Source organism: Harmonia axyridis, chromosome 3, assembly GCF_914767665.1.
Source record: "Harmonia axyridis chromosome 3, icHarAxyr1.1, whole genome shotgun sequence".
Taxonomy (NCBI): Eukaryota; Metazoa; Arthropoda; class Insecta; order Coleoptera; family Coccinellidae; genus Harmonia; species Harmonia axyridis.
In genome coordinates, this window is record NC_059503.1 from 23,541,601 (window position 1) to 23,569,508 (window position 27,908).

Consider the following 27,908-nt stretch of genomic DNA (forward strand, 5'->3'; position numbering starts at 1 on the left):
GTTCGAGCAGAGGTGTAACTATAGTTGAGTAATGGGGGGGGGGGGGGTACCCACACTTTGAAAAAACTGAATCTTTCAATATATGTTTTATTTTTTAAATTTATGTGTCCTTTTTTCAATTGTTTCAATGTTTTCTATCCCATAGGCCTTTGTGGGACCTGTCAATGTTAATATGTCCTATCTCCACTTCAGTAACCAGAAAATTCTTTTCCAAGCTCGGGTTTTGAATGTTCGACCTTCAGCTCAGGAGTACGTGGTTCTACTCTACCCACTGGACCAGCAGGTAACAATCCAATTAAACAAGATAAAAACGATTCAGATCCAAGTTTCGCAATGTTCACAAAAATAAATGACACTAACCTCCTCAGTCTAGAATAGAATATAATAGATACTAGGAAAATATCGAGGTTGTAAATTGACCAATAATTGACGATAACCTATTGCCTATTGGAATTAGTCCAAGACACAAAAATAAAGCAATGTTGCTAAAATGATATACCTTTTAATCGATTCAAGTTGGTAATAGTAAAATAATAATTTTAGATCCGTTTCGCGTCATAATCGTCAAAAATTTCAAAGATATTCGAATTTATTCCACCACTGTAGGCTCCCATGTGTTTATCGTAAACTATAAAGATATTTTACTACTTGAATATATAAACCATAATCTTTACGGTTGGCGTCGAAGATAAATATACAAGTTTGAGTTCTTTCTTGGCAAGTCTGTTTATCTATTGGGTTTCAGTATCTTTGAGTGAATGAAAGAATTATAATCTCCTAATATGAGGTTGAGTTTATGCAAATGGAGTGAACCGAACATATTAACATTCATGATGAATAGAAAGTTGAAACTTAATTGAAAACTGCCTATACATAGGTAAAGGTGCTTATATATTATTCATTACATTACTTTCAGTCTTATAATATAATAATAATGAAGACAATATGTTTATTTCCAAAAATCATTTACATTTTCATCCCACTGAGAAACATAAGGTGAATAACATAAAATTTTTCGAGACGTTCTAATGAATGCACACCGTATATTCAAAAGAGCTGAAATTCCTAACCCTAACTCAGTAATTTGTATTTCGTTGGAAATTTAGGATTGCATACACAACAATGTTCAGAACAAAAACGGTTGAATCAATAGAAAAAAGTTATTCCTACAACTGCTATGGAAAGTAGCGTATTATTCATAGCTTACTCAACTTCAAAACGATGTATTACTCATACTATGAGAAATATAATATTATTATTCCACATGGAACTTTGCCCACACCTCGCTTGGTAGACCAATGAAATTGGGCTTTTGAGAAGTCGTTTCTATGGAAAGGCAAGAAATGAACAGATACTGTCATCGAAGACCATTTTGAATTGAGTTAGGTAAATTACTCGCACTCGCCTTTCAGGCTCGTGTCACAAACTTCCACACTCGTGAGAAAAGTTGGACATTCCCCACTTTGTTGCACAATATACTATTCTGAAGCTTTCTTTGCTGCATTCAGATAATGAACTAGTATTTATAAAGACTCATTACTTACGTAAATAATAGAGCTCTAAGCTGTCCAAATCATCTGTGATAGGCCTGGGCTCTCTCAGTTTTCTCCAAGCTGAAACAAATGAAAATTGGAGTAGAAATGTGTGCATGAAAACAATAAAAATAACAGAAAATGTCAAATTTTTATTATTTTTAGACAAAAAGACTATTGTCACCACATAGCCACATAAATACACCACATAAATAATATCAGAGCTCATTCAGAAATCAAAACAATAATCACTTAATAACTGTAATTTTCTGTAGATGGATGGCGTGTAATGAGTTAAGAGGGAATACCACCATGTGACTACTCAGTTCAAAACGAAATTATTTTTCCTCTTACATACAGCCGATTTTAATGAGGTTTTCACATAATTTCTTTAAACAATAATCTACATTGTAGAATGACTATATTTTTAATTTGCGAATGAAAAAAAAATGTATGGTAACTTTTCGTTTCTCGCGATAGAATTGATGATATGTTCAATGTACAAAGCGCTAATATATTTTCAAAGTATTCTTGAAAAAAACCCTACAAAAAATTATTGACCTTTAATTATCAAGGTCATCAGCATTGCCTTTCTTAAGGACCGGAATAACTTTAGATATTTTTAGTCAGCTTGGGAAAACAGCGGTAATCAAACATCTGTTTATAATTTTAGGTAGCGGCTAGATTAAGGAATTCAGGTTTGATTTGACAACTCGTACAGAAAGTTCACTGAAGTCAGCTGATAGATAAAAACAATATATCTTTAATAGAGTTTTAGCCTTCTTCGTGATATATTAACTGCTGGTGCTGGTTAGATCTGCGTTCTGAATGAATGGTGGAATGGTATATTGAAATGAGGAAGACTTTCAACTATCCTTCCGACCCAAGAAGTAAAGCGATCACAGAATTCGTCAACGCTCAAGTCAATTTTCCTCTTCATGTGTATGTTCAAGAATTACTTGCCATGTGGTTTTAGATTTGTTGGTTGAATAATGGATAATTCCGTCGAAGAATTTTGTCTTCGCTCTTTCAATTCACAGGGAAATAATAATAAAATGATAATAATAAATAATAATAATAACTACTGAAAAAAACGTTTTAAAATTTTTTTAACATCTCAAACAGAAACTAAGATTTGCCGAAATATTTGAAACATTTTTTAAAAACGCCCTGTATTTCGAGAACGAATGGAGATAACTATGATTTAACTTCTGATATCTCATTATTTCGAAAAATATATCGGTAGTCCTTTACTCCAAGTCTTATAGTTCTCGAGATGCTTTCAGTGAGCATCTCGAGAGGTGAGTACCTCTAAATATGCAATAAAAAAAATTCCAGGTGTCCAATTCAATTCAAAAAAGTTTAGATTATTGTCGGTGGAATTAGGATCCTGTATTCTGAGGTCCGGACCCCCTCGGTTCTCATTTCGCAAAAATGTCTTTATCCAGTTATCCTATACCCCCGCATGTAGAGGATATCGCCCATGTGAAAATGCACCAGATAATTTGTACCGAAAAATCTACCTGAAGCAAGTTACATGTGGAAGGCATACGGACATAGCCAGAGGGAGGTTTAAGGGAGAAAAATCACTTTCGCGCAGGCGCGGTCGGTAATCTAAATCTTGAACCCCTCGAAACTGAAACCTGGCTACGCTCGTGGGACGGCAAATATCTGAAAGCCAAAGAAGAGAGAATAGAATAAACCACTACCTACCTGGAGACTGAATACTGACAAGAGAACATTCATATGCCTCAATACTAGAGACCATTTTTATGTTTGTTAGAAATTTATTTTCGTAGTTTTTTGTATTCTGTTTCTAACCAAACCATTTTTCGTTTCACTCAGAGCAAATGAAGTTTTTTTTTTGTTTTTTTCAATGATTTCAATGTGGATTTAATTGCATCTTAGCTTTCCTAGCAGTTAAAATACTATTACAAGTGATCAACTTCACCCCTCTAATGGTAAAAGGTAATAGTAATTGATTTTTGGAGTGCGATCCACTTCACCACAAAGTACGAGATGAAGTCGATCACACATCAAATCAAAAACAGTGTACCTAAAAATATAGGTGAATATGCCAATAGCTAAAAGATAATATAATCTTTATTCCAAAGGCCATACCGCTCGCACTAGTACTTTGAATTTTATCCCTAAAATACCTCGATTTTTGATCCACTTCAGCCCGTTTAACCCTTGTTCGGGGAACAAGCGTTCATCGAAATTTCTATGCATCTGGATCTGGTGACCCAAATCAAGATGCAGAATATATTCCTGAGTGTTCTATAAATCTTGGTTCAAACATTATTTTATGGAAAAAATAAAAACTATAGAACGTATAACAGCTAACTAAGTTATAGAGAGATTGTTCATAGAATAGAATTCCCATATATAACCTATATCTTGTGATTTTGCCAGTGCAAGTGTCACATTTCTCGAGACAGTTGGGACGACGATGGCTAACAAAGATATAGCAGATAAGGTTAAAAAAGCTATGAAACAACTTATAGGATACAAGGACTTCTATACGAAAATGGATTTCAGCATTATCTATACTGGAACTGTAGGTTTGGATTTGAATCCGAGTGAATGCAACCTGATTTTCCGAGATCAAGATGAAATCAGTTTTCACATCCTTTTGAACTTTCTGGTCGACAAACTTTCAAAGATGTGGGATCCGGAAATGAAAGCTCTGGAATTATTTCAAAATTTAGACAAGAAAGGAAAATACTACATAGATTCCGATGATATTATTGCTGCATGGAAAGAAATCGATTGTAAATTGCCACTGGATAATTTGATGGATTGTTTTGATACTATATCTCCCGATCATGCATTGGATTATTTTAATTTCAAAAATATGTTTTTGAGAAACTTGTCCGAATTGAATGACCATAAAAATCAATAATAAAAGAGTTTTCATAGTTAATAATTGATTTTTTATTTGATATCAATCCCCTGAAGACAAAAGCAAAAGCTGAAAACTGTACTTGCAAATAATTTACATAATAAAAACTTTGACTCTAATTATTGTTATTGTGTCTGACTATTACTTGTTTCCATTGTAATATTAGTACCTAAATGTTCATTTAGTAGACAACCAACATAAATATAACTTACCTCGTTGTAGGAATCCTAAACAGCCTCGGTCGTCTTTGTGGGAATCATTATTTTTGTTTCCATCAGTCGATGTATCAAGTTCCACTCTAGTATCAGATATGATATCATCTTTCAAACGTTCCATCACTTCGAAAATATCACGCCAAACTAAAACACCGATAAATTGTGCAGATTTTGATTTTACACGATAGTTTGACATAACGAATTTGATGCATTTGGTAATTTTTCAATTTGTTCTAGATTCTCACATATTGCAGTACAATACTAGAATAAAGGAGGTAAATCTTCATTCAATCTTATTATTTATTTTCTTTCGTTCTCACTGAAATCTGCAGTAAACAACGAAAAGTCGGTAAAACAAATTCACTTTCTACCCAGATCATGATACATAATATATGGAAGATTTAACATGAAGGTTGAAAAACAATGATTTTTTTGCCTTGGAATAAGAATCATTATCAATTGCGTTATTGAATAGTACAACCAAAAGTTTCAGAATATGACAGATACGATATTAGGAAGCTATTTCGTTTTGAAGTATGTATTAATGAATTCTTTCGAAGACAAATCTATACTCACAACTCGAAATTTTCTCGTTTGTTTATCCCAGTATAAAGAGAAAGGTATGTCATTAAGGACTGAAAACGATATCAGCCAAATGGCCACCACTGCTACGATTGCAGCACCATATGCTTTTCAGGAAATTTTGCATGACTAATTCGCACATTTGCGACTTTAGGTCCTTGATAACGAATCTTCAAGGTCTTGAATCGATTATGTATTGTGGGGCATCGACATAGATGTTATTTTTCACGTGAGCCCAAAGAAAAAAGTCTAAAGGTATCAAAATGCAAGACATCGGTGGCCAATTGATATCACTTATTTCAAAAATAAAACTGCCATGAAACTTTTCTTGCAAAATAACGATTTTTTCGTTGTTGTGTGGCACGTACCACCGTCTTGTTGGAAATGAATGTCGTCCAAATCAAAACCTTCCAATTCTGGCCATAAAAAATCATTGATCATAGCTCGGTCTTAAGCGATGCACACGTTTTCGATTCTTCACATCGCTAAATTGTCTCAACAGCTCAATTTTTTTCTCTAGTTTCATTATTCCCAGCATAAGAGGTGCTTCACGACGAACAAAAAGTGTTTGAGTTTGCGAACTGTGAATGCATAATTTTCACCATTTTTGTAGTGAATTTTAACAATGTCAGTGCCTTGTATAGCTACATTTATAGTAAGATGCATAGAATACCTGGTGTGTTTACTGATTCGATTTTGTTTCAGACTTTTTGAGAGACCCACCTGTTGCTTTGGTGGTCTGCTTCACCAGAGTGCTGTAAGGTGGCGCTCTTTGAAATTTTTCGAATTTCCGCATCTGCCTGGTGCGGTTTAAAAAGGATATACTGATTTTAGACACTGCAAACAGTCACAATAAATTACAATTCAGTTCATATCGAATTTTTACTCAAATGAATATAATGACAGACCATAGAATATAAAATATTATTGTTCTATACTCAAAGTTCACGACAAGAGCGTAGAAATAGGGGGATACTGGGGGTAATTACACGGTGTTCCTAAATTGGAGATACAAATGAAAATGACACATTTCCGCATCATTTTAAGAAAAAAAGACCTATAACATGAGTCCCCAAACATTTTGTTTTGAGATACCTACATGTGTTAAAGTTTGAGTTTTTTTCTCGTATAACCTTCCCTCCACAAGATATTTAATATGAATTGGCCATAGATATTCCAGTTTAAAGTTTTCACCATGTGATATGCTAATTTTGAATGCAAATCTACAGGGTGATATATTTTCTGGAAGGATGCCAGCTTCCTTCCTCCAAAACTATATTTTGGTGAATGGCTGTTACTTTAGAAAAATGTAGAAAAAAACTCTGGTCCAGTACTACACTTTTTGGTTTGTTATAGTTTTGTTGTATCTGCTATCGATTTCGAGAAAAAATCACTAGTAATCCTCAGGAAAATCCAAATTATTATAAAGATCCAGCTAGTAAGCTCTAATGAATGCATTAATTATAAGTTTTGGTATTTATTTACCTAATCTGTAGCAAAGATTAATAAATATTTGATACGATTTGTACGACACACTAGAAACAACCTGTATATTGAAAGCAAAGCGTTTGTGGGCTCATATTCATGAAACTTTTTTTCTCAAAATTATCCAAGTAATTTCTCATTTTCCTTCGTAACTCTTATTTGAGAACACCCAGTATAAGGTAAGAACAACCGAATTAGTAACAACAAAAATTATTTCGAGTAATTTGGTTCAAACATCATTATCAAACTTCTTTTTCTAACATTACAGATATGAAGTTGTCAAAAATTTTTTTTCGATTATCCCTCCCCAAGAAAAAAAAGATCTACGCCCTTGGTTCACAAGAGTCGAGAATTGAGAGAAATGTCAAATGTAAACGATGTATGCGCCATCTGAAACAGACCGCGATCTCTCGAAATCAAGTAGGTATAAATCTGAAAAATCTCCCGTTTTGTCTGAAAGTTTTACAGGTATAAGTAGACACACCAGGTTTTCTATGCATCTTAATTTATAGGAATGGCGTAGTTTTACTAGTCAAATGTCAAAAGATGACAGCTTTGAAAGTGGTAGTTGACCAGTTAGCGAGCTATTGAAAATGAAACCTCTTTGTGGAAAACATTGTATAATAAAAAACCCATCCTACCGCCGTCCAAAGCTCTAATAGTTTTAGGTCTATATTTCATTTTATGTTGCTTTACCGCGTTGATCTTCCTAGACCGAGAATCTAATCCATGAATTTTACAGTACTCAAATATCTACAAATGTTCTAATAGCAAAGTACATATACTATCCCAAAAATGTAAACATAAATCTATCTGATACGTTTATGGAGAATTCAATATTGTTCACTGATAAATCGTATCTTCGGTAGTTTGGGAATTATGAATTTTTGGAATTGAATAGCAGTGTTCAAATCCTGCAGCCATAATATATCACCTTTAACATAATTTTTTCGCACGAATTGAATCATTTTGTGAGGAAATAATAAGTTAACATCTTAAATTTACCACGTTTTGGTTTGAGTTTCCAAAAATAGGTAAACCTTTTATATCATTTGAGGAGAGTAATGTATTTTCTTGCAATCGATATTGAATACGAATTATTCTGATTTCCATTATTTTATTAGGGTAAAATAGGGAGACGTGACGCGGCGGGAGAGAAGACGCAATTCGATAATTCGCGTTTTTGGTACACGCTGCGCCGGTTGCCCAAGACAGGTGCATACAAACGGTTTACTCTTGCCATTAGAAAAAAAACATGTTGAAAGTGAGATATACTTACAAGATATTTGATGATATATAGTTGGTAAGTACCTTAAAAGATGGCAAGGTGTTTAGTTTGATCCACTATTAATTAGAAATCCGCTAAAAGTTGACGTTCTGACGAATTTAGTTTGAATTTGGGTTATTATAAAAGCTATATTCACTAAGCTAACTCTATCTTTCGAATATTTTTGTAACCTAAACAGGTGCGTCATCTATCCCATGGGTTTGGGATAGATGACGCATGATATTTTGGGACAAATGACGCATAATAGTTTTTTATTTTCAGACCCAAAATACCGACTTTTTATACTATTTTCAAAAAGAAATCCCACTTTGAGCATTAAAAAGGCCAAAGATGTATCCATGTCCCGAGCTGAAGTTATGAACAAAGAAGGGCGCATAAATATTTTGAGCGTTTGTCTGCACAAAACTTGACTGATTGCAGATAAAAAAAAAGGTTGGAAAGGGGGAAAGTAGGAAAGCGTAAGAAGAATAAGAGTCAGGAAAAATAATTAGAAAAACATCACAAAAGACATCAGAAAAAACATACCCAAGAAGTTGATGACAAACAACCTTGTTAGAATAAAACGTGTAAAACGACGTTTGGTAAGTTCTTCCTCTGAAGAAAATGGTGCGATGGAAAACGATTCCATAAACGACGATATTTTCGACGAAAATGAATGCTTAGGTTTCTTGGAGCGCTACGAAAATACCAAATCTACAGTGGAATGGATTCAGTACGTGGAGTGACGCAGGTGGCTTTGACACGTGCAAATCCTTTAAAACTACTGTATACCCTGTGGGAATAAAACACTTTCCGAAAAGTAAGCATGTTATGTTGAGGCCCTTGAGCAATCTCTCCCAAACCCAATGCGTCGTCTCACCCATGGGATGCGGGAGAGATTGCCAAAATCAGAATTTTGTATTTTATTTTTCAAAAATGTTTGAGTTTTTTTCCATGTTGATGTTATAATATAAAAGATTAATAACCAAAGAATTATTTATGATTTTAGGACCACGATCAGTTCGAAACAGTAGATTTCAGGCGCATTTTACAAAAGGTGCGTCATCTCTCCCTGTTTTCCTATATGTAAATATCGTAAATTAGAATAACTCGTTTTTGATATCCGTTAAATAGATTTTCTCCAAGTAACGAACAAAACAATCAAATACTTTTCCTGCATTGTTTTCAGTTATGTTTTGGTAGATTGAAATTAAGATTTCAAATACCTTCAAAAATATTTGTTCCACCGTCTTGATTCTACATTTAACGAAAAATTCTGTACAATTCAGCGTGGATCCTCTTATATTAGACCGACCGAATATTATTAGGAGGCAATACGTTTCACGATCAGTTCATACAAGCTTTCTACCTTCGACATCTACCAACGACTGTGAAACATGTTTTTCCTATATTCGATTGATACCGTTCACTATTTTCACTATTTGTTCACAAATTTCAATTTTTAGGTTTACAGTCACGCACTTGAACTGAATTACATGCTCTCTCCTCTGTGGTAAATCGTGGCTGTTATGCGGACAAGTTATTTTAAAACATTCATAAATCGGTCTCTCCAATGAAATGGAATTATTCATGCTCATTTGGTGAATGATATGTTAGTGAGAAGTAGCTGGTATGAACCCACACGGATCTGAACTTTTAACCAGGAGCGACACGTTAATTAAGGATAATTTTTAGAATTGTTTGATCTACTTCGGCTCTATTTTGAAACACGCGATCTTAATCTACTATGAAATTAAAAACACTGCGAACTTTACACTGCCGGCTATAAATTATCTGTAAGGTAACTTTACACTATGAACACTGTGGTTTATAATTTCCTTATTTTGCGCGCCCGTTCAGTACCTAATAATTGCATAAATTTCATTGATCAATTCAAATTTTATAATACTACCGGCAATGTGTATAATACGGCATTAATTACAATGCCTAGGCATTGTATAGAATGGCTGAAAAGGTTGGACAATTTATGAAATATCATTTATTTCATACATTGCCCGTCTGGGCAAGTCTGGGCAATATTCTATAGAATATATAATGCCTAGCAGGCAATGTGTAAGATTGCATTGAAGAGGGAAGACGCTGACGATTTAAAGTGAGTTAAAAACACTTAATCTCTTATGAAAATTGTTTTTACTCCTTACTTTCGCTCCTCGGTCAAAATTTATTTTTTAAACGGCAAGCCAGTTTACAATTAAATAAAAAGATACAAAGCAAAAATACAAAAATACATGTGCACACATTAATGTAATCATAATAATAATAATAATATAGTTTATTCTGTAAGCTACGGGGTATAAACATTCAATCACAGAGGCGTGAGCCTGTACGTGACTTCTAAATAAACAAAATATAATACAGTAGCCGGTATTCGAATAATAAAATAAATACATAGGATAAATACAAGCAAAAGGAGACAAAAAAACAAAAATAATAATTACAACCTTCTAACAGCTTTTCTAAAGGAAGCCAAGGATGAACCGAACAGCTCAAGTTTGTTGCTGTGAGTATTTGTCCATAATTTGTTCTGCAGAAAGGAATCTTGAAAATGCCACTATTTCTATTTCTTATAACATTTACTGAGAGCAGAATAAGTTCAACAATTTGAGGACAATCGATAAAGCCATTGCTAATCTTATATGGGAACATCAGACCTGAAAACATCAGAAAAGAAAAAAAAAAATTGAATGAATGTTCCAATCATGAATTAATTTCAATTACATACCTATTACAAAACATAATACTTAACGTAATAATAATGAATTCACACCTGAATCATTTCAGCAGATCAGCAGGCATTCTATACAATGCCTAGGTAAAGTATGAAATGGAAAAACGCATTTGTATTATTTCATACATTGCTTAGAAGACCCAGGTATTCTATACATTGGTTGGCACCGTTGTTTCGAAACATCCTGACATCCTGTATATTAGTTTCCTACAAGCCGTTTATTATCAGTCAAAAAATGTAGGCTGATCAATCCACAGTGTGACGAAACAATTATCGCAGACAATAGTTTTTTGGCAATTACGTTCTTTTTATTTCATGTATAATGAATTTCCAACAAGTAAGGACTGAATCAATGAAATATTAATACATATATAGTATTATGATCTGCAAAGGGTAAAATAGGCACATTAATGACAAGTACTCAAGAAGTCTTGACATAAAGTCAGTGGTTTTCTCAATTTTTTGAGCGTTCGTCTCTGTACCAATTATGATGATCCGATCCTCGTTGAAAAAGTATGTGATGGATCGAGAAGGTGAGGTATTTTTAAAGGACAAAATGAGAAATTATATTTATAAATATTTATTACTTCCACAACACAATGATCACAAGACTTACTCCTACAGAGGGATAATTTGAAGTGATTCGATAATTTGAATTGTCGGCTTCTATAGTTTTCAAGGCATACAAATAAAATAGTAGTCAACTATATGACAGAGACCAAAGTTTATAATAAATTGAATTGTTTAATGAGTAAGATAAACATTGTAACTTGATTTGTCTAGCCAAATGAAGTTTATTGGCATATATGAAGAGATCAAGAGTTCATTAACATTAACTTGCGTATTTAATAATATGCATTTAATCTATATCCACGATAAGACTGTACCTGAAGTTGATTTTCAAAAACCAGAAAGATGCTTGAATATCTATCATTCTTCTAAATAAACTCCGCAATAATTTATAAAACTATACCTAAAATAACCTGTCTCCAATGTTTTACTAACGTAGTTTACGAATGTCACCACCAGATGTCTCAATTCCCGAATTATGCACACTAAAATATAATAACTTGGGGTGTGAGTGCTAGTGCATAGGGGTAGCCTACGAGGGGTCTAGGGAGTTAGGGACATCACACAATCGTTATATCGTTTCGTCACAATGTTTGTACTTTTCGAATTTTGGGTCGAGAATGGTCTCGAATGATATAACTTACTGATGATGCATTCCTGGTTAAATTCAATTCTATCCGACCGTCCGTCCTGCCATTAAGCTGTTCGGTCGAACGGCCATTCGTACCTAAACTCTAAACTTTTGAACAATAAGACCTAGTAATTGGAAATTTGCAGGTTAGCTTCGGATCTCGAATATCGCGGTTGGGTTCGTTAATGGTTCGGTTAATGGGTGAAATTCGACTAGGATCTGCTCGTTTGAAATTCTGTGTTCAAAACTCAAGGTTCAATCGAGGTGAAAATGAAAATTTTGTGATAACTTTTAGAATTAAAAAAATGTTCAGTACCCCATTAAATAAATGTCAGTATTGATCTATTTCAGCGGTTACTATTTGGTAGTTGATCATGTTTTTACAACCAATAAAAATGGATATTAACAATTGGGAGATCGCATTGTGTAACAGTGAAGTTACGAACTTATTTCAAGTTCATCTTCAGACACTGGTTCTGGTATTCATGTCAATTCAGGTACCAAAAGTAACAAGAACACCCAAAAAGAGTTGTAGGAAATTCTGTTAAGACGAAGGAACATTTTAGACCGCTTTGCAAATATATGGAATTTCTAGTACCTATTATTTGAAGGTATTGAATATTTGGAATAACACAGTTTTGTTCGTTCATTACTAATTTCGAAACTATTACTGTTCACTCGTTTAAAAATTTCAATGAATTCTAAAAGAAAGAAATCTAGTTTTAAATGAACGTCCTATCTGACCTATGTTTTTCATATTGCAAAATGAACATGTTTAATTATAAACTCTTTGGAATTTAATCTTTCGCATTGAATAAAGTAGTACATTGTACAACAAGTGGGGAAAGTCCAACTTTTCTCGCGAGTGTGGAAGTTTGTGGCACGAGCCTGAAAGGCGAATGCCGCAAACACACGAGCGAGAAAAGGACTTTCTCCACATGTTGCACACTATACTTTTCCTTCAACTGCACAAATTTCAATAATTCAAGTAATGGACTTGATTCAAATCAAAATGGCCTTCGTTGACAGTATGTGCTAATTTATTACGTTTCCATAGAAACGACTCAAAAGTCCAATTTCGTTGGTCTACCAAGCGAGGTGTGGGCAAAGTGCCGTGAGAAATAATATTTCCCACAGTATGAGCAATACATAGTTTTGAAATTGAGTAAGCTATGAAGAATACGCTACTTTTCATAGCAGTTGTAGGAAAAAGATATTTTATTTATTGTTGAGAAGGCAATTTTCAGTTTTAATTTGGAGATACTATCAACTATACTTTTTCGAGACGAAGTACGAGATTGAATAAATTCTTTAGTTTTTAATGTTTAGGGACGAACAATATCAAATTAAACTACGGATTCGTCATCAGTGATTAGAATCTTATCGTTTGAGATCATTACGGGCACATAATTCGATTAAATTATATAGCGACATGTTGGGAAACGATAAATCGAAAAATCGCTTGTAATTAAAATTCAGTGAATATCTTTTATCATAATATGAAAAATAAATCGTCGCAACCATTTTTTCATAAAAATCTCATTAAATCATGAACCATTGTGGTTATACCCAAGATATGGCCTATTGCTGAAGTTGTCATCAAGTTATTTAATCATGCAATAATATACTAGGTGCGCCATTTGAAATACGAAACTAGCAGTCTGTTTCCGGTATAACCGGAAGTTATAGAAATCTGAAAATATTTTATTGATGAGAATCATTGTCTTAAAACCCGATTATGCAAATTTTCAGCACAAAATTATGATAAGTTTTCCATAAACGTCTAATAGGCCATAGCGGTGAATTACGCTGTAAAAATTAAATTATTGTACAATTACTGGTCGCAAACTCGGCAATATTTATCTAGTGCTCAAGTCAACTGACCTCTCCCGAAAATTTTTTTTAGTCCATAAAGGGGCTTGTATCCGAAATTCGTCACTGTCAGTATTTGGTATTTTCGACTTTTGAAGTTTCTACCTGAATTTGGTTATAGAAGTGACCACATTTTGTATAAGTTGCAGTTGCATAGTTTTAACCGGAGAGAATACACATCGTGAATATTTTTTCTGAATTTTAGTTTTCAAATTGATATATAATGGATTCTGTTGAAAATCTACCGGTGAATGGTATTCACGACTTCATTATGAATTCTGGATCAGTTAAATCTGTCTCCGAATATATTGAAACTAGAAAGAGTGATTTTGTATTCCTAAATTTTTATTTAGATGCATTAGTGAGAAAAAGGATGAGGGAGGATTTTACTGACAGGGATTATGTGGCAGTATTTTATCTTATGTTTCATGGAGCAGAACCAATGGCGTATAGCCGAATTGGTAACAGACGCAATAGATTAATCGACTTAGTGCTAAAAATCAAAGGTGAGTCTATATGTTCTTAAATAGTTTATTTGAAAAGTCAATTATTGCTAATTTTACATTTAAGTTTATTTTCTCCTCTTAGATCACAAAATATCTCAAGGTAATAAAAATCGTGAATTCAAAACGTGTGATAACATTGTAATTATACGAATTTTTTTAAAGCGAAAGTTTACCTCTAATATCAATAAAGATTCAAATAATAAAACATTACATTATACTCTATACATACACAATACAGTTAAAAAAAAATCTGAAATAAAACTATCTATGAACTATTCCCTATTTTCAACAAAAATTCTGATAAAAGAGTTGAATATATTAAAGATGAAAACATTAAAAACCCTCAATTATTCGATCTGAAATTATTTCTCTAAAACTGAAATCACTCAAAAAAAATGAGAAAAGTAGAGATTTCGATTTCATCAGGAGCTCAGTTCATTAACTCGCTTTTGGAGAGCTCATGAGATGAATATAAATGTGTAAAATATGTAAATATTGTTTAATCTTTAAGTCAAGATCAATATAAATATTTGTTTTAATCTTTAAGTCATTGTTGTAGATGTGCATAGGCGTAACGAGGGGGTAATTGGCGTTCGTCATTCATGCTGTATGACCACAAAAAAAATTTCAACTGCGCTGTTCAGATTTTGTGTTTCAAATTTCAAGCTGCTCGAACCATCAACATCATAAATGAATACTGGCAAAATTTCGTGTTAATAGTAACATCAGAATCACTGAACATTCAGCGGAATATCGACAAAAATAATAGGGCAACCACTTACGTGAAATCAGGTGTTTTTTGCACTCGTTCATAATGCGCCCATTGCACCCTTGAAGATCACATATTACTTATACAAAGTTATGTAATCACCAAGGGCGCAATTGACGCATTAATGAACGAGCGCCAAAAACCACCTGATTTCACGTCAGTGGTTGCCTTATTATTTTTTCGATGTTCCGCTGAATGCAGGGCCGGCGTTAGGGGTGAAACAGTGAAGCGACTGTTTCAGGCGCCTGTTTTCGATGGGCGGCAATTTAGTCCAGTTTGTGGCCGCCCATTCATATTTCTGAAAAAAATATAGTCTTGATTCTTAAAGACAACATGAGGTTGGTCCGCTTTGCTGCGTTTATCAACATTCCCTGCATTAAAAATCTCCAAACCGTCTACTAAGCCGTCTGTTCAATAAATAACACATGACGAGCCAACCAATATATAAGCAGCATTGCCTATTAGCCTAATTGAACGAGGGATGGAATGTATTTCACAAAGACGAAAAACAACACTTCGAATTACGTGGAAGTTGTTCACACATTCAACATATGGAAAATTCCTACGATTCTGAATTCGAAACTAGTTACTGATAAATGCTAAATGTTTTCAGCGGAACATATATGTTTTTAATCCCATTTAGTTTTCGAAGCATTGCATCCCTTACCGCCTTTTGTATCTTGTGGTGTGATAGGTAATCTTTCATCTTTCATCAATGAGAACGAATAAACATATCTATCTATCTATCGATCGTATATGTGATCGATTGTGAATGTGAGAATCAGACATATAACTTACGCATTTTTCATCAGCGTCGAAGAAATCCAGGAATTTATTGTAGGTAAAAATGTCCGTAAAATAAGAAGAAACCTAGTGGAAACGACTTTAGAAAGATGATACGATTAGCGAAATCGAAAATGGTGAATTATCATGGAGGCATCAGGTGATGTTTTTTGTTGGGGGGGGTGTTTATGATATTTTTCAGCAGGGGCGCCAAAAAATTCTTTGCTTCAGGCGCCAAAATTGCTCGCACCGGCCCTGGCTGAATGTTCTATGATTCTGATGTCGCTATTAATACGAAATTTTGCCAGTATTCTTTTATGATTTTGATGGTGTGAGCAACTTGAAATTTTAAACACAAAATCTCAACTGCGCAGTTGAAATTTTAACCCCAAAATGCGCGTTTTTTTGGTAATACAGCAATGAGACCACCATATTGACAGTCATTGATTTTTGCCCATCAATGAACAGTGAGTTTGAAGCAAGCATTAGAGATTACTTTCGACTTATATATAATTCGGAAATTACAGAAATTTGAGAAAAAAACACTATGTTACTGATCTTTTATAGGTACTGTTGTGTTTTTGTTTTTTTTCTCTTCTCTGTGTTTTCCTTTTCCTGTAATTCTAACTTTACATGTAACTACTGTCTAGAATCTAGATGGTGTTTATGAGGGATTCAATAAATAAATAAAATGATACCTTTACTGTTCACCTACGAGTAGGTACGTCTATATCTCATTCAATATGGTGAATAAAATATGATTTTAATTTGAGGTATTCTGCGATAAAAGAGGAAATAAATCGTAGAGTCTAATGTCTTTTAAATATCACCAAAAATTATTTTTCCATTTGATTTCAGATGAAAAACTAATAAAGTTCTTCCTAACGTTCTTAAAATATTTCGACGATATTGATTTTGATCCGAATGGTGCAATTTTATCAGAATACCGCTACTCTTTCTACAACCCAGTTCTAGCCGCTATTGGCTACCAGTCCATGGAGCTTTTGCAGTACGCCTTGAAAGAAAATAACCAACTATATCAAAAATCGTTTTTTGTTCTGAATACCGCCTTACACGTAGCAGTTACAATGCCACGGTTAGATATCACAAGATATCTTTTAACAAACCGAGCCGATGTAGAAGCAAAAAACAGTTACGGGAAAACACCATTATTCTGTGCTGTTGAATATAATCGAATTGAGCAAGCGATATTACTTCTTCAGTATGGAGCAAGCATGAGAGAAAGGGATAAGAATGATAATACTGTCCTTCATGATCTATGTTCTCAAAGAGGGAAAATTAACTATGAAATGTTTGAATTCTTACTGGATATAGGATGTGACCCCAATTCATTTGGGTACAACCGTTTAACACCTTTAGGGATTCTTGCTAAGTGTAATCCTGATGAAATAGAATGTGCCAAGTTGTTGATCCGAAGAGGAGCTAATGTGAATTTACAAGATAAATTCGGTAACACACCACTCCACAGGTTAGTGTACGATTGTGATGAACTCCACATCCCAGCCTTCTTCAATTTACTGATTAAAAATGGAGCTGACACAAAAATATTAAATCACAAGAACAAATCATTCTTGGATGAATTGGAAACATGTAATTATAATTATAAACGAAGAATATTTTTGAAACATATATCGTTATTGGAAATCGGTGAAAATTTGCAATTTCTTGAATACCCAACTGAGTTTGATGAACATTTCAGGAACAGTTGTGAAAAAGAATTAAAAATGTTGAAGTCTTGCAGAGTACCCGAATTCTTAACTGAATCTGAATACTCTCTTATAAAAATTCTCATATCAACTGATATAGAAATATCCCGACTGTGTAGGAACCCAACTCTAGTTACAATCATATCTGAATTATTAGAAGGGACTAAATTCCCTATTTATGGTAGTTATCTGATAAGCAAATTTCAGTCTGGGTTAAAATTATTCTCAGAAGAAGAAGGAGCTGTGAAATGTATCACTCTAATCTCTGGCGGAGTGCTTAATTATTCTTGCGTAAAGGAAATTATGAAATACATACCAAAAAAGGAACTCGCCGTACTGGGAAAATGTATTTCAAAAGATGATGAACTCATTAAAACTAATTCTTCAAAAATTCAGAAGAGAAAACATAAGAAAAAGATAAATAATAAGAAAGAAGGAAAAAATAAAACAAACAAGAAAAAAGAAAGAAAAAATGAAAAATCAAGAAAACCTATAATAGTAACACCAAAATATAAAAAACGGAAGTTTTCATTTAATGAATTGGCTTTTATAAATTATAAGTATTTTTATAGATCTATTTGATATCGATAATAATGTTTTGAATATTTTTTAATTTTTGTTTTCTTACAGAGTTTTTATAGTATTACATGTAAATATAAGTAAGCTCATTAATTCATCACAGAAAGTTCTAGTCAAGCTTTCATGATATATAAAAAATAATAAGTATTTGTTATTCAGAAATGAAAATTTTAGTTTCAATGTTTATATGTTTGGTTTCAAAGCTTTTGTAAGTATACTAAAAAATTAAACAATGGTATATAATCAAAATTGTCTTCTCATTAAATTCTTTTTCCGATAATAGTGACTTTTGGAATTTTCTAATTGAAACACCTAAACCACTTCTAGGGAACCCGTTAAATTTTAGTTTTTATTGATATGTATGATTATTTTTATTTTTGAGACAATAAAGTGGTCAATCAGAGGCCAACATTTTTTGTTAAAATATGTGAAAAAAAGCACTGATGTGACATCAGAAGCTTTTTGATGTTCGTTCATGAATCGTCATTTACAAGCTTGAAGAGTTGAAGACCATAAAGTACAGTTAACTCGGCAGGAAATATTTCTTTTGTTCAATGTTTTTTATCCCAACTCTCCTAGTCCTCTCAGAAGATTGGAATTTTAAGAAACACTCATTTAGAGTTTTCAGTTTCAATTTCTGAAACAAGCTTAAATGATTTTCTCATATAATTGCTATATTATCAGGAGCTGTCAGATTGAAAATAATATTTTCTGGAAAAATGGAGCACTAACACTTTGAATTAATTAACTCTTGTTTTAGAGTCTAAATCAGACCCCTTCATCAGACAAACTCTTAAAATATTCAGAGTTTGTCAACATTGAGAGAGACATGTATTGATATGTATATCAATACATTTTTTACATTTACATTTTTTTTACAATAAAAAATGTTTGGATGTATCCTCAAATCATATTTTGAATATATTTCGACTATGTGTTATATGAATTTTTTTGTTGAAAATCACATGTAGAATATCGCCTTCAAGGTTTGGCCTTTTTAAAGTAGACACTGTATAGTCTGTGATTTGCTTCTGAGTGACTTTTTTATTCAGAAAGGATTGTCTAAACTACTTTAAAAAATTCCAAAACTTCAAGGCGAGATTCTATATGTGATTTTCAACAAAAAATGTCATATAACACATGGTCGAAATATTGACGGAAATTTTTTAATTCAACATTTCGTATTTTTACGAGATAAGTTTCTCAATTTTTTTAAATCAATCATACTCCAGCTATCCTTGTAACCTCATCAAATTTGATCACATATCTCAAAAGAGCATGAAAACGGCTATAACACAAGAATTTTTTTGTGCCAAAAAATTCCTTAGGGCGGGCATGGTAAGCAGATAAACATAATTATTCTTAGGTGAAAAATGTCAATCATATTTTTCCAATAGTTTTATCGATGAAAAATGATTGATGGTAAACATCTTTTGTTTTCAGCAAAAACTACCCCATTAAGAGATCTTTCGAATGACATCAACTTTTGTACTAGCTGCTTGTTTTCTACCTCAATATAATGGATAACAATAAACAACAGTTACTATTACTACTAAGAAATTATTCAAACCTGATTTTCTCTCATTTTGAAGTTCTTAATGATTGAATCAGTTGTTTTCTCTGATTGAATGTTGGAGTTACTCTCACAAGAACTGTTAATTTATCTTTTGAGTCAAATGAATGAGCTAAATTTTATTAATACATATTATAATAAAGAAGTCAAGAAAGAGAAAGAAATGTTGAAAAAACTCGCTATAAATAATTGAACGATTAACTCAAAGCAAATGTTTAAAATGTCTATCGCCTTGTTCAATATATTTCACACATCGTTTTCATACTGAATCTACAAAACATGCGTAGCTCAGAACATTTCTGACCCATTTCTGCACAACACAATTCAATTCTAATTATCAGATCATCTTGAGTTTGAACGCGTATTTGATAAACTTTTCGTTTTAATGTGTTCTAGACATGAAAAACCAAAGGAGTAAGATCAGGGCTCCTTAGTGGCCATCTTATTGGACCGTACCTTCTAATCCAAACATGTACACTTATGCTAATTGTAGAAATAAAGAGTAAATACCTTCAAGGAGAACACTGGACTCCATGAGAGGCATCTCCAGATACCTTTGCAAAAAGTATTTTATCTTGTATTCAGATACTTTAGCAAAGAAATTTTTACAGCTCTGTCAACTCAATATAAAAATATAATTGATTTTTGAAATAATATATCAGTTTCCAATTGGCATTCAAAAAAATCGAAGTTATCAATCCAAAAAACATAGAATAGTTTGAGATAGTTATTTGCTTTCATATTAACTTCTTAAAAGTTTTTAAAATCATAATCATATCATCATCATCATCACATAATCTTTGTGGCAGAATATAGTTAACCATTTTTCTGAAAAAATATTCCTTTTTGGACAAGTTCAGATTACAGTCAACCAAAGAGGACATAATTTATCATTAAAAAACTTTTTTTCATGGTGAAAAAGTTTATTCAAAAAATGAATGTAATTCTTCACTAACAAAGAAACAACAGAAACAAGAAAAATTGATAAAAATGAATCAACTACTAAGAATTTTGTCTCCACAATAACAAACATTTACAAAGAATCAAAATGCTATTCAATTTAATTACTTATAGTTGAATCTCATATTTAAAAACATTATTTGATAAGTTACATATGGTATAAAAATATCAGTCCATACTTGGTATAATTTCATGATTATTTTCTCCTAATAACAATGTACTCCTTAAATATATCGAAATAGCACAGATATTTTTTATCAGTTTAGGGTTTCACTTGATTTTCCTCAATTCAACATCAAAAACCAGAGTTGAATTAGGGGGTATTACTGGTGGAGATCCCTTAGCGCCATAACTGAAAATAAAATTGTGAAGAATTAGTGGAATTAGTGACAATTACTGTTACGTTTAAGTCATTTTTGAAGATCAATGTGACCTTTATAATTGAAAATGACATCATCTCTGTTGAATAGCACTAAGTAAAAATAGAAATTCCTTAACATGTTGACTGTGTTACATAAATTTCAAGATTTGTTTCCTATGTGGCATCAGTCCCCAGAGACAGATCCCATAACTTTCCTCTACTGCGATATAGGTTGCCGGAGACCGATATCTAAATTTTTTTTTCAATGCCATATTGTGTTAAATTTTGTAACATTGCCTTGAAATTTAAAAAGGTTTAGCTAACTATAAAAATTTAAAATCTGCGTACAGCATGCATCGCATCAGGCTACAGCAAACTATTTCGCATCTAGATTTCTAAAACAACTATAAAAACTTATATGAACTTTATTTTTTTCACAACAAAAATTAAAATTTTATTTAGTGAAAAATTGCTTTGTTTATTAAATATCACTCAAAATTTGTTTGATTGCATTAAACTAGATTATGCAGTTTGTTGAAGTACGATTGACACATGCCAGGTTTTCCTTTACAATTATCACAGAAACTCATTAACTTAGATCCTTGTTATTCTCCTCACGACTAGAAATGCTTTTATGCAGTTCTTGGTAGAATCCCTTGCATATTTTCCTTTTTTTTTTCTTCCTGGGCCTGTCAGCTTCACACATGTGTTGAGAAGAATTCACAACATGCATTTACAACAGATATTCCAAATAACAATTTGACCTTCCTGTACCTCTCTGTAATACTGAGTAGTATGAGAACATTTGATCACTATAATCGACTCCTTTTTTACCTTATTGTAATCTAATACACACTTAGGTGTGTATTTTAAATCGACTTAGAACTGGTCATGGTCGTTGTAATAGTACCCTCTTCAAATGGCATTCTATTGATAGCCCACTGTGTGAGTGTGGTGTAGAAGAGACCATTGACCACTTGGTGAATGATTGTCCGATTTATAAATTTCATGATGGTTTCCAAGCTATTCATTCAATTTCAGATTCTTTTTTAGAATGGGTAGTTAACTTCAAATCGATATAATGAAAACTAATATTTAGTACTCCTTTCTGCTTCTTTTTTTGTTTGTTTTAGGATCCAATTGGAAATTATAGAGTCGTCAACCGAAAAGAGAGGATAAAGAAAATTTTGTTTTGGTTGAAGAGGAAGTCCTTCAATATAAATTATGTCAGCTTATTCTGTAAACGTTTACACAAACCAGTCACTACACCGATACGGGGAGACAGAGTTTTTGCTGAGGTTTTTATCTGTTCTCTTGTATCATACGTTGAAATGTATGATGCCCCGTTACATTTCCTCTGCTAATACTGAGATTCATCGACACATATGCTTGATTGTTTGAAATTAATATTTTGTATTGCTCTTTCTCAAAAGAATATATATATATATACACACTTAGGTTTTTCAATTACCTAACTTGTTCACTCCTAAAATTGCATGTCCCGTACTTAATTAACATGCGTTTCACTTCAGTGCGTTATAGGTCGCTGGAGATCAATATGATTCGTTGACATTGACCAGAATGTGAATATTCTTGCAGTTTTTTAGCAATATGTAACACACAACCATCTTGAGCCTCCTGAAAATTGTGGAGTTCGCATTTGAGAAAATATTGAATCCCACTTCAATCGCACAAGAATACAGATCCGTATAGGTCCCGAGGACCGATATGGCAGTCAACGTGTTAAGCAAAATTGTGTTTACCTCAAGTTCAAGTATAAAATAGAAAATCAACGATTTCCAATACTTCACAATAATCTTCTTCACATAAACATTTTGTTAAGACTAAAAAAATGGGATAGTATGTATAAAATGAAATTTATGTAAATTTTAGCATTATTTATCTAGACCTAGACCTCCTGAATATTCACTTAAATAGAAATGAAAAACTCACCCGGCTTGAGGTGGACATATAATCCTTCTCTTTCCTCCAACTTTCATTCCAGCAACACCAATATCCCATCCCTTAATAACCTCGCCTTTACCTAATCGAAAACCAAATCCAGGACCAGAAAGTGTTTTATCGAAGAGTTTATTATTGTTCTTTAAACGTCCTTCGTAATATACCTGAAGAAAAATTTTAAAAATTCAAGATAGATGTTATGAAATATATAACCTCAAAAAAAAAATATAGTAGTAGTAGATAGTTGAATTGGATAGCTCTTGCACACTTGTTCCAAGGAAACAGCATGCTATCATTTTGCCCACATTTCTGTTACTCTTCAGCGTTGAACCAAGATGATCTCAAACAATTTCGATGTACTAATGAAGATATGAGGTTGAAATTAACTCCCGTCGTCTTGTACACGAAAACTCTTGAATGAGACTTGAAATTTTTAGGGTCCGAATATTTTAGTTAAGTTTATCAATGGGTAAAATCCATTCCTTGGCTTCGGAATTATGACATCGTCTACACTCTCAGATCATTGTGCATAATGCAAAAGCTCAATAGACATCTTTTAAAATTAAATATTCAATTAATTAATATAATTCGATACAAGGACTCCTATTTATATTGCATGTTGTATATTTCCATATTTACTTTATTGAAAACAATTTTAACATTTTGATATATTTTTCTACCTTTCAGAGAACGGTTACTGATTTGTTTTGAAATTTCTTGTTTGTTCACTGTTCACAGAGAGGTTTGATGTAATGCCATGCAAGTAGACACAACATCAATTGAATTTTCGTAGGGTGTCATTATTAAAAAATTTGTGAATTTTATTCAGATTGACTATACAAAAAATTTGAATGCAGAATGTATTTTCCTTTCTCATAATTTGGTTCAGAGATGGCATGAGTATGCCTCTGAAGCATGTATTCATTACTTATGTATAGTAGGCTTTTACGTTTCAAGAAAATAATAAATGAGATTGTGTTGAAAATATCTCATTCATTTTCAGATCCGGAAGTTTTGACTTCAGTTTTGTGTTACGAACATTGAGTATGCTCCAATAGGAGGAAAAATTCGCACCAGAAATTTCGTAGAAAAAATTACGTGAATATGTATTTGAATAAACATGCAAAATTCCCTGACTTCACTTCAGTGCTTTTCCAATTGTGCAATATTTGAAATGATTCAAATGTTATGGACTATATACAGTTCAGGTCATATGAAATAGAACCCATTAATTGTACTTACATGAATAAATTTGCCGGCACCTGCAGAATCTCCTTGACCTACTTTCAAATCTTCAACAATGATACCATTTGCCAATGTTCTCTTTTTAGGAACTGAAAGTGAAGATTCCTTGGATTTCTTTTCTTCCTTTGATTTACTCTTCTGATCAACAGAGTTGGCCTTATCTTGCTTCTTAGGACCAGGAGTCAGCTCATGCTGTTTTTCTTTATTTTGTTTATTCTTTTTTGTTGGAGTTGTTTGTTGTTCTTCTTTCTTATTTTTTTTAGATTTTTTGCTCAAACCATTCTGCACAACTTGTTCTTTTATTTCTTCTACTTTTTCAGCATCATCATCTTCATCCTCAGTTTCCTCTTGATCCACATCTTCTTCCTCCCCATCTTCTTCTTCACCCATACTTTCATCCTCCTATTGAACAATTTTTTATTAGCAATAGAAAAGAAAACTTAGATTTTTATTGAAATTCTTTCCATGTTCATTGTTCGATTTTTAACCTTTATATGTAGTTTAAATTTTTAGATAGAAGGATTCATACATAACATAAAATAATATTTGGTATCAGTATTATCTGTTTAATACTGATCATAAATATACATTCTTAGATATTTCGTATCAAACACAAGGAACTATATCTTCTAATTACCATCTTTCGAAAAAACACGTGTGTATACATACATCCACCACTTTCAGTCATCAGGGATTTCACCAGAGATCTCTGATTTTCACTATTTACATTCGAGTGCAGGGCTGTTTCACATGCTTCGAAGCATTCTTGTTTAAATTGTTAGTGATTGTGACTGGTTCAGGGGGTTCAAACCCCTCTACAATGTGAAGATGTTATCAAAAGAAACGAGTGGTCTTGAAACACTGGTTAACGTTTGAGTCTATTATTTCCCGCAGACTTAATGGAGGACGGCCGAAGTTGTCGTCACTGTAGTATATAAAGTCACTGTACTATAAGAGTTTGTCTAAAGGCCGCTTGAGGGACTCATCCTCCTCCATACGCGAGTTCGTCTATTCACCGCTAAATGAACCAATTGTCCTCTATTAGACTAATCAATATTTGGTGTAGGCATGTTTAAAAAGAGTTGCACAGGGTGCACAATCATCAGTTTCTATACATCTAAAAAATTCAATCTAGGTATACGGTTAGAAAAAGAAAAATGAAATTAATGACCTGGCAGTCATTCATAAAAGGTTACTCATTAGGAGTTTCTGAAGAACCAAATAGAATCCACTTCTGAAAAGTGGCATGAGATAGTTTTGATTCATGAACTTTTTGGATGAACAACAATGAAAATATGTTTGACTAAAAGCTCGAATGCAAATTTTCTACTATTTTGCTAAAGAAGATATATCATTGAAATAATAAATTTCAATAAATTAAATGTTTCAAATACGTTGTTCCTCACCAAATCTCCCTCTTCATCACTCAGCATATCCTCAACTTCCTCATCTTCAGATTCTTCTGCCTCAGCTTCTTCAAAGTACTTCTCTATGTTGAAATCGGAATCATCAGAGTCTTCCTCTTCATCAATAGCTTCTTCTAATTTAATTTTCTTTTTGACAGCTGCACAAAATTTTCAATAAAAAAAAGTTTATTAAAAATATACCCATCGCAAATATAGTGTTTATGTTTTTCAATCCCAACTCTCCTAGGCCCGTGTAAGACTTAGAGAAGCTTAGAGCTTGTAAGAGTTAGGAGAACCGGTTGTGAAGGCTTTGTTACTGTGTCTCATCAACAGTTCAGGCACAGCTCTGTTAATTTTTTACCCAAGAGTGAATGGTTGGACGGTCCCTGTTGAAAATTTCTTCCTAGTCCAAGGTCTAGTTAAAAACTTCGAACATTTTCAACTGCAATACCACTACATTTTTTTCATCAGGAAAATGTCTTCACTACCACTACTTCTGGCTTGTGTTTATTATTTAATTTTTTTTTTTTTGATAAATTAATTTCAATTGAGGAACAAATTTTTCAAAAACCCCTATGATCAAAAAGTTCAGAGGAATCCTTCTTCCAAATAATGAGGATTCATTTCAATTATGGTTCAGTAGTTCGAACTAATTAGAGGGAATTATCTTTCATTATTATGAGTGAAAAATTAACAGCACCCTTGAATCTGCTATGTCAAAATGGCAGCTACATCACCATATCGAAGTATTAACAGGTATTTCATAGAAAATAGAAATATGGCACCAATTCCCGCAATAGGTCGCGATAGTTATAATAATAGGTTACCTATATCTTTGATTATACCTTGATTGTATCTAAATAAGGCTTGATGATGGAACAAAATTCATCCTCGCAGCAAAGGTGCTCATGCAAATGCACTGACAGAACACTCCAAATAAAATGGTCAAGAAAATTTCCATGTTATAGCAACATGATAATTAATTTGCATATACATATAATTTAAATAATTAAAATGTAATTGTGGATCTTTTTATAACCTAGATAGAGTATTTGTCAGCACAAGTGACGGTTTTCTTTGCTCAGTTCTTTCTTTCGTATGCTCTGCAAACTAAGAGAGTGAAATATTCAAATAGATTTAATTTTTAAGAAGTGTATTGAACATTAATAGGTGTGCATCTACAACTTGGAATAAGCCACCCTAAATAATAACAAATGAATAAATAAATTTAACATAGAAAATTGGACATCAGTAGAGGGCCTCAAAAGTCATATATTACATGTTTACCGAAAATGATATTTTATACTGATGTTACAGTTAATAGTAAATCATAAAAACTCACGTTCTTTAACGGAATTATCTTTACTTCTAAGGTGTTTCTTAGCTTGAACCTCAAACTCTTGGGCATCTTCCTCATCACTTGCATCTTCAATCTCTTCTTCATCTTTTGTCAAATAACCAGTGAGATGAATATGACTTTTACCATTAGAAGCAAAAGATACAGTATGTCCTTCCTATAGAAAATTTGAAACTTTACACCTACATGTATAGCATATATATTGATCATGATTATCAATAAAATGCATCAAGTGTAATAAGAGAAAAAGGTTCAAATGTAATTTCGGTATTTAATTAATCAAGTGAGAAAAGACTGTAGTTTCTTAAGCATTCATAGCATTTGATGAACATTTATATATTACCCACCTCAAAATATAAATCTAAGTTACATTGAAGCTTGTCTGGTTTTTGTAAAGTACAAAGTAAATAGTTTTTGCCTTCATATCCACACAGAATTTGAGCAGGTTGGTCATCAGAATTTGAAACATCCAAGCACGCCATGGATATGTGGAATGCCTTTTTTATTACTTGGCTGTAACGTTTTTGAGGTTCCATGATCAATCCTGTAAATCATATTGTATAAAACATCGGATACAATGATAACGGAAAAATTGTTCCATGATAGAACTGTATAACACGTGCTGAAAATACCGGTCATCGCAGAAATACTTACCCCAAAACATTTTGATTGATTTTTATAAAGACTGGGAAAAGAAAAAGTTGATGAAAGTAAAGAAGATGGAATCTTTGAATCTTATTAGAAAAGACCCTTTACTTTTACAAAGAAAGTTCTGGACTATGGTTTTATTAACGGATTTCATACGAGGGAAAACGTTTCAAATGGCATTCTCATAGAATCTAATACCACAGATTAGTCTGTGCTAATACGCT

At 32.7% G+C, this 27,908-nt stretch overlaps 3 protein-coding genes across 6 annotated transcripts in view; 1 reads left to right on the plus strand and 2 right to left on the minus strand.

Annotated features, from left to right (window-relative positions):
- The window catches only part of LOC123674723 (Kv channel-interacting protein 1-like), a 228,272-nt gene extending 218,772 nt beyond the window's left edge, over positions 1 to 9,500 (minus strand). The window contains exons 1-3 of one of the 4 annotated variants that reach the window (XM_045609729.1): positions 9,356 to 9,500; positions 4,650 to 4,796; positions 1,545 to 1,613 (exon numbers count right to left, since the gene is read on the minus strand). In XM_045609729.1, the coding sequence (XP_045465685.1) occupies positions 1,545 to 1,613; positions 4,650 to 4,773 (193 nt within the window). In that variant the 5' untranslated portion in view covers positions 4,774 to 4,796; positions 9,356 to 9,500. Of the gene's footprint in view, positions 1 to 1,544; positions 1,614 to 4,649; positions 4,979 to 9,355 lie in introns of those variants that run through there. The other 3 variants (XM_045609723.1, XM_045609727.1, XM_045609724.1) reach the window with 3 other exon arrangements.
- A 3,809-nt stretch (positions 9,501 to 13,309) lies between these two features.
- LOC123675790 (ankyrin repeat domain-containing protein 12-like) lies at positions 13,310 to 18,247 on the plus strand. The gene is made up of 2 exons (XM_045611309.1): positions 13,310 to 14,314; positions 16,725 to 18,247. Exons 1-2 carry the CDS (start codon positions 14,032 to 14,034, stop codon positions 18,173 to 18,175), a joined length of 1,734 nt encoding a protein of 577 aa, XP_045467265.1. The 5' UTR covers positions 13,310 to 14,031; the 3' UTR covers positions 18,176 to 18,247.
- A 2,541-nt stretch (positions 18,248 to 20,788) lies between these two features.
- Positions 20,789 to 27,872, minus strand: LOC123676753 (46 kDa FK506-binding nuclear protein-like). Its single transcript, XM_045612928.1, has 7 exons — positions 27,691 to 27,872; positions 27,384 to 27,580; positions 27,022 to 27,193; positions 25,680 to 25,837; positions 24,271 to 24,675; positions 23,020 to 23,192; positions 20,789 to 21,057 (listed from the first exon to the last, which is right to left on the minus strand). The coding sequence occupies exons 1-7, from the start codon at positions 27,698 to 27,700 to the stop codon at positions 20,976 to 20,978; spliced, it is 1,197 nt and encodes a 398-aa protein (XP_045468884.1). The 5' UTR covers positions 27,701 to 27,872; the 3' UTR covers positions 20,789 to 20,975.
- Between the last annotated feature and the right edge of the window lie 36 nt (positions 27,873 to 27,908).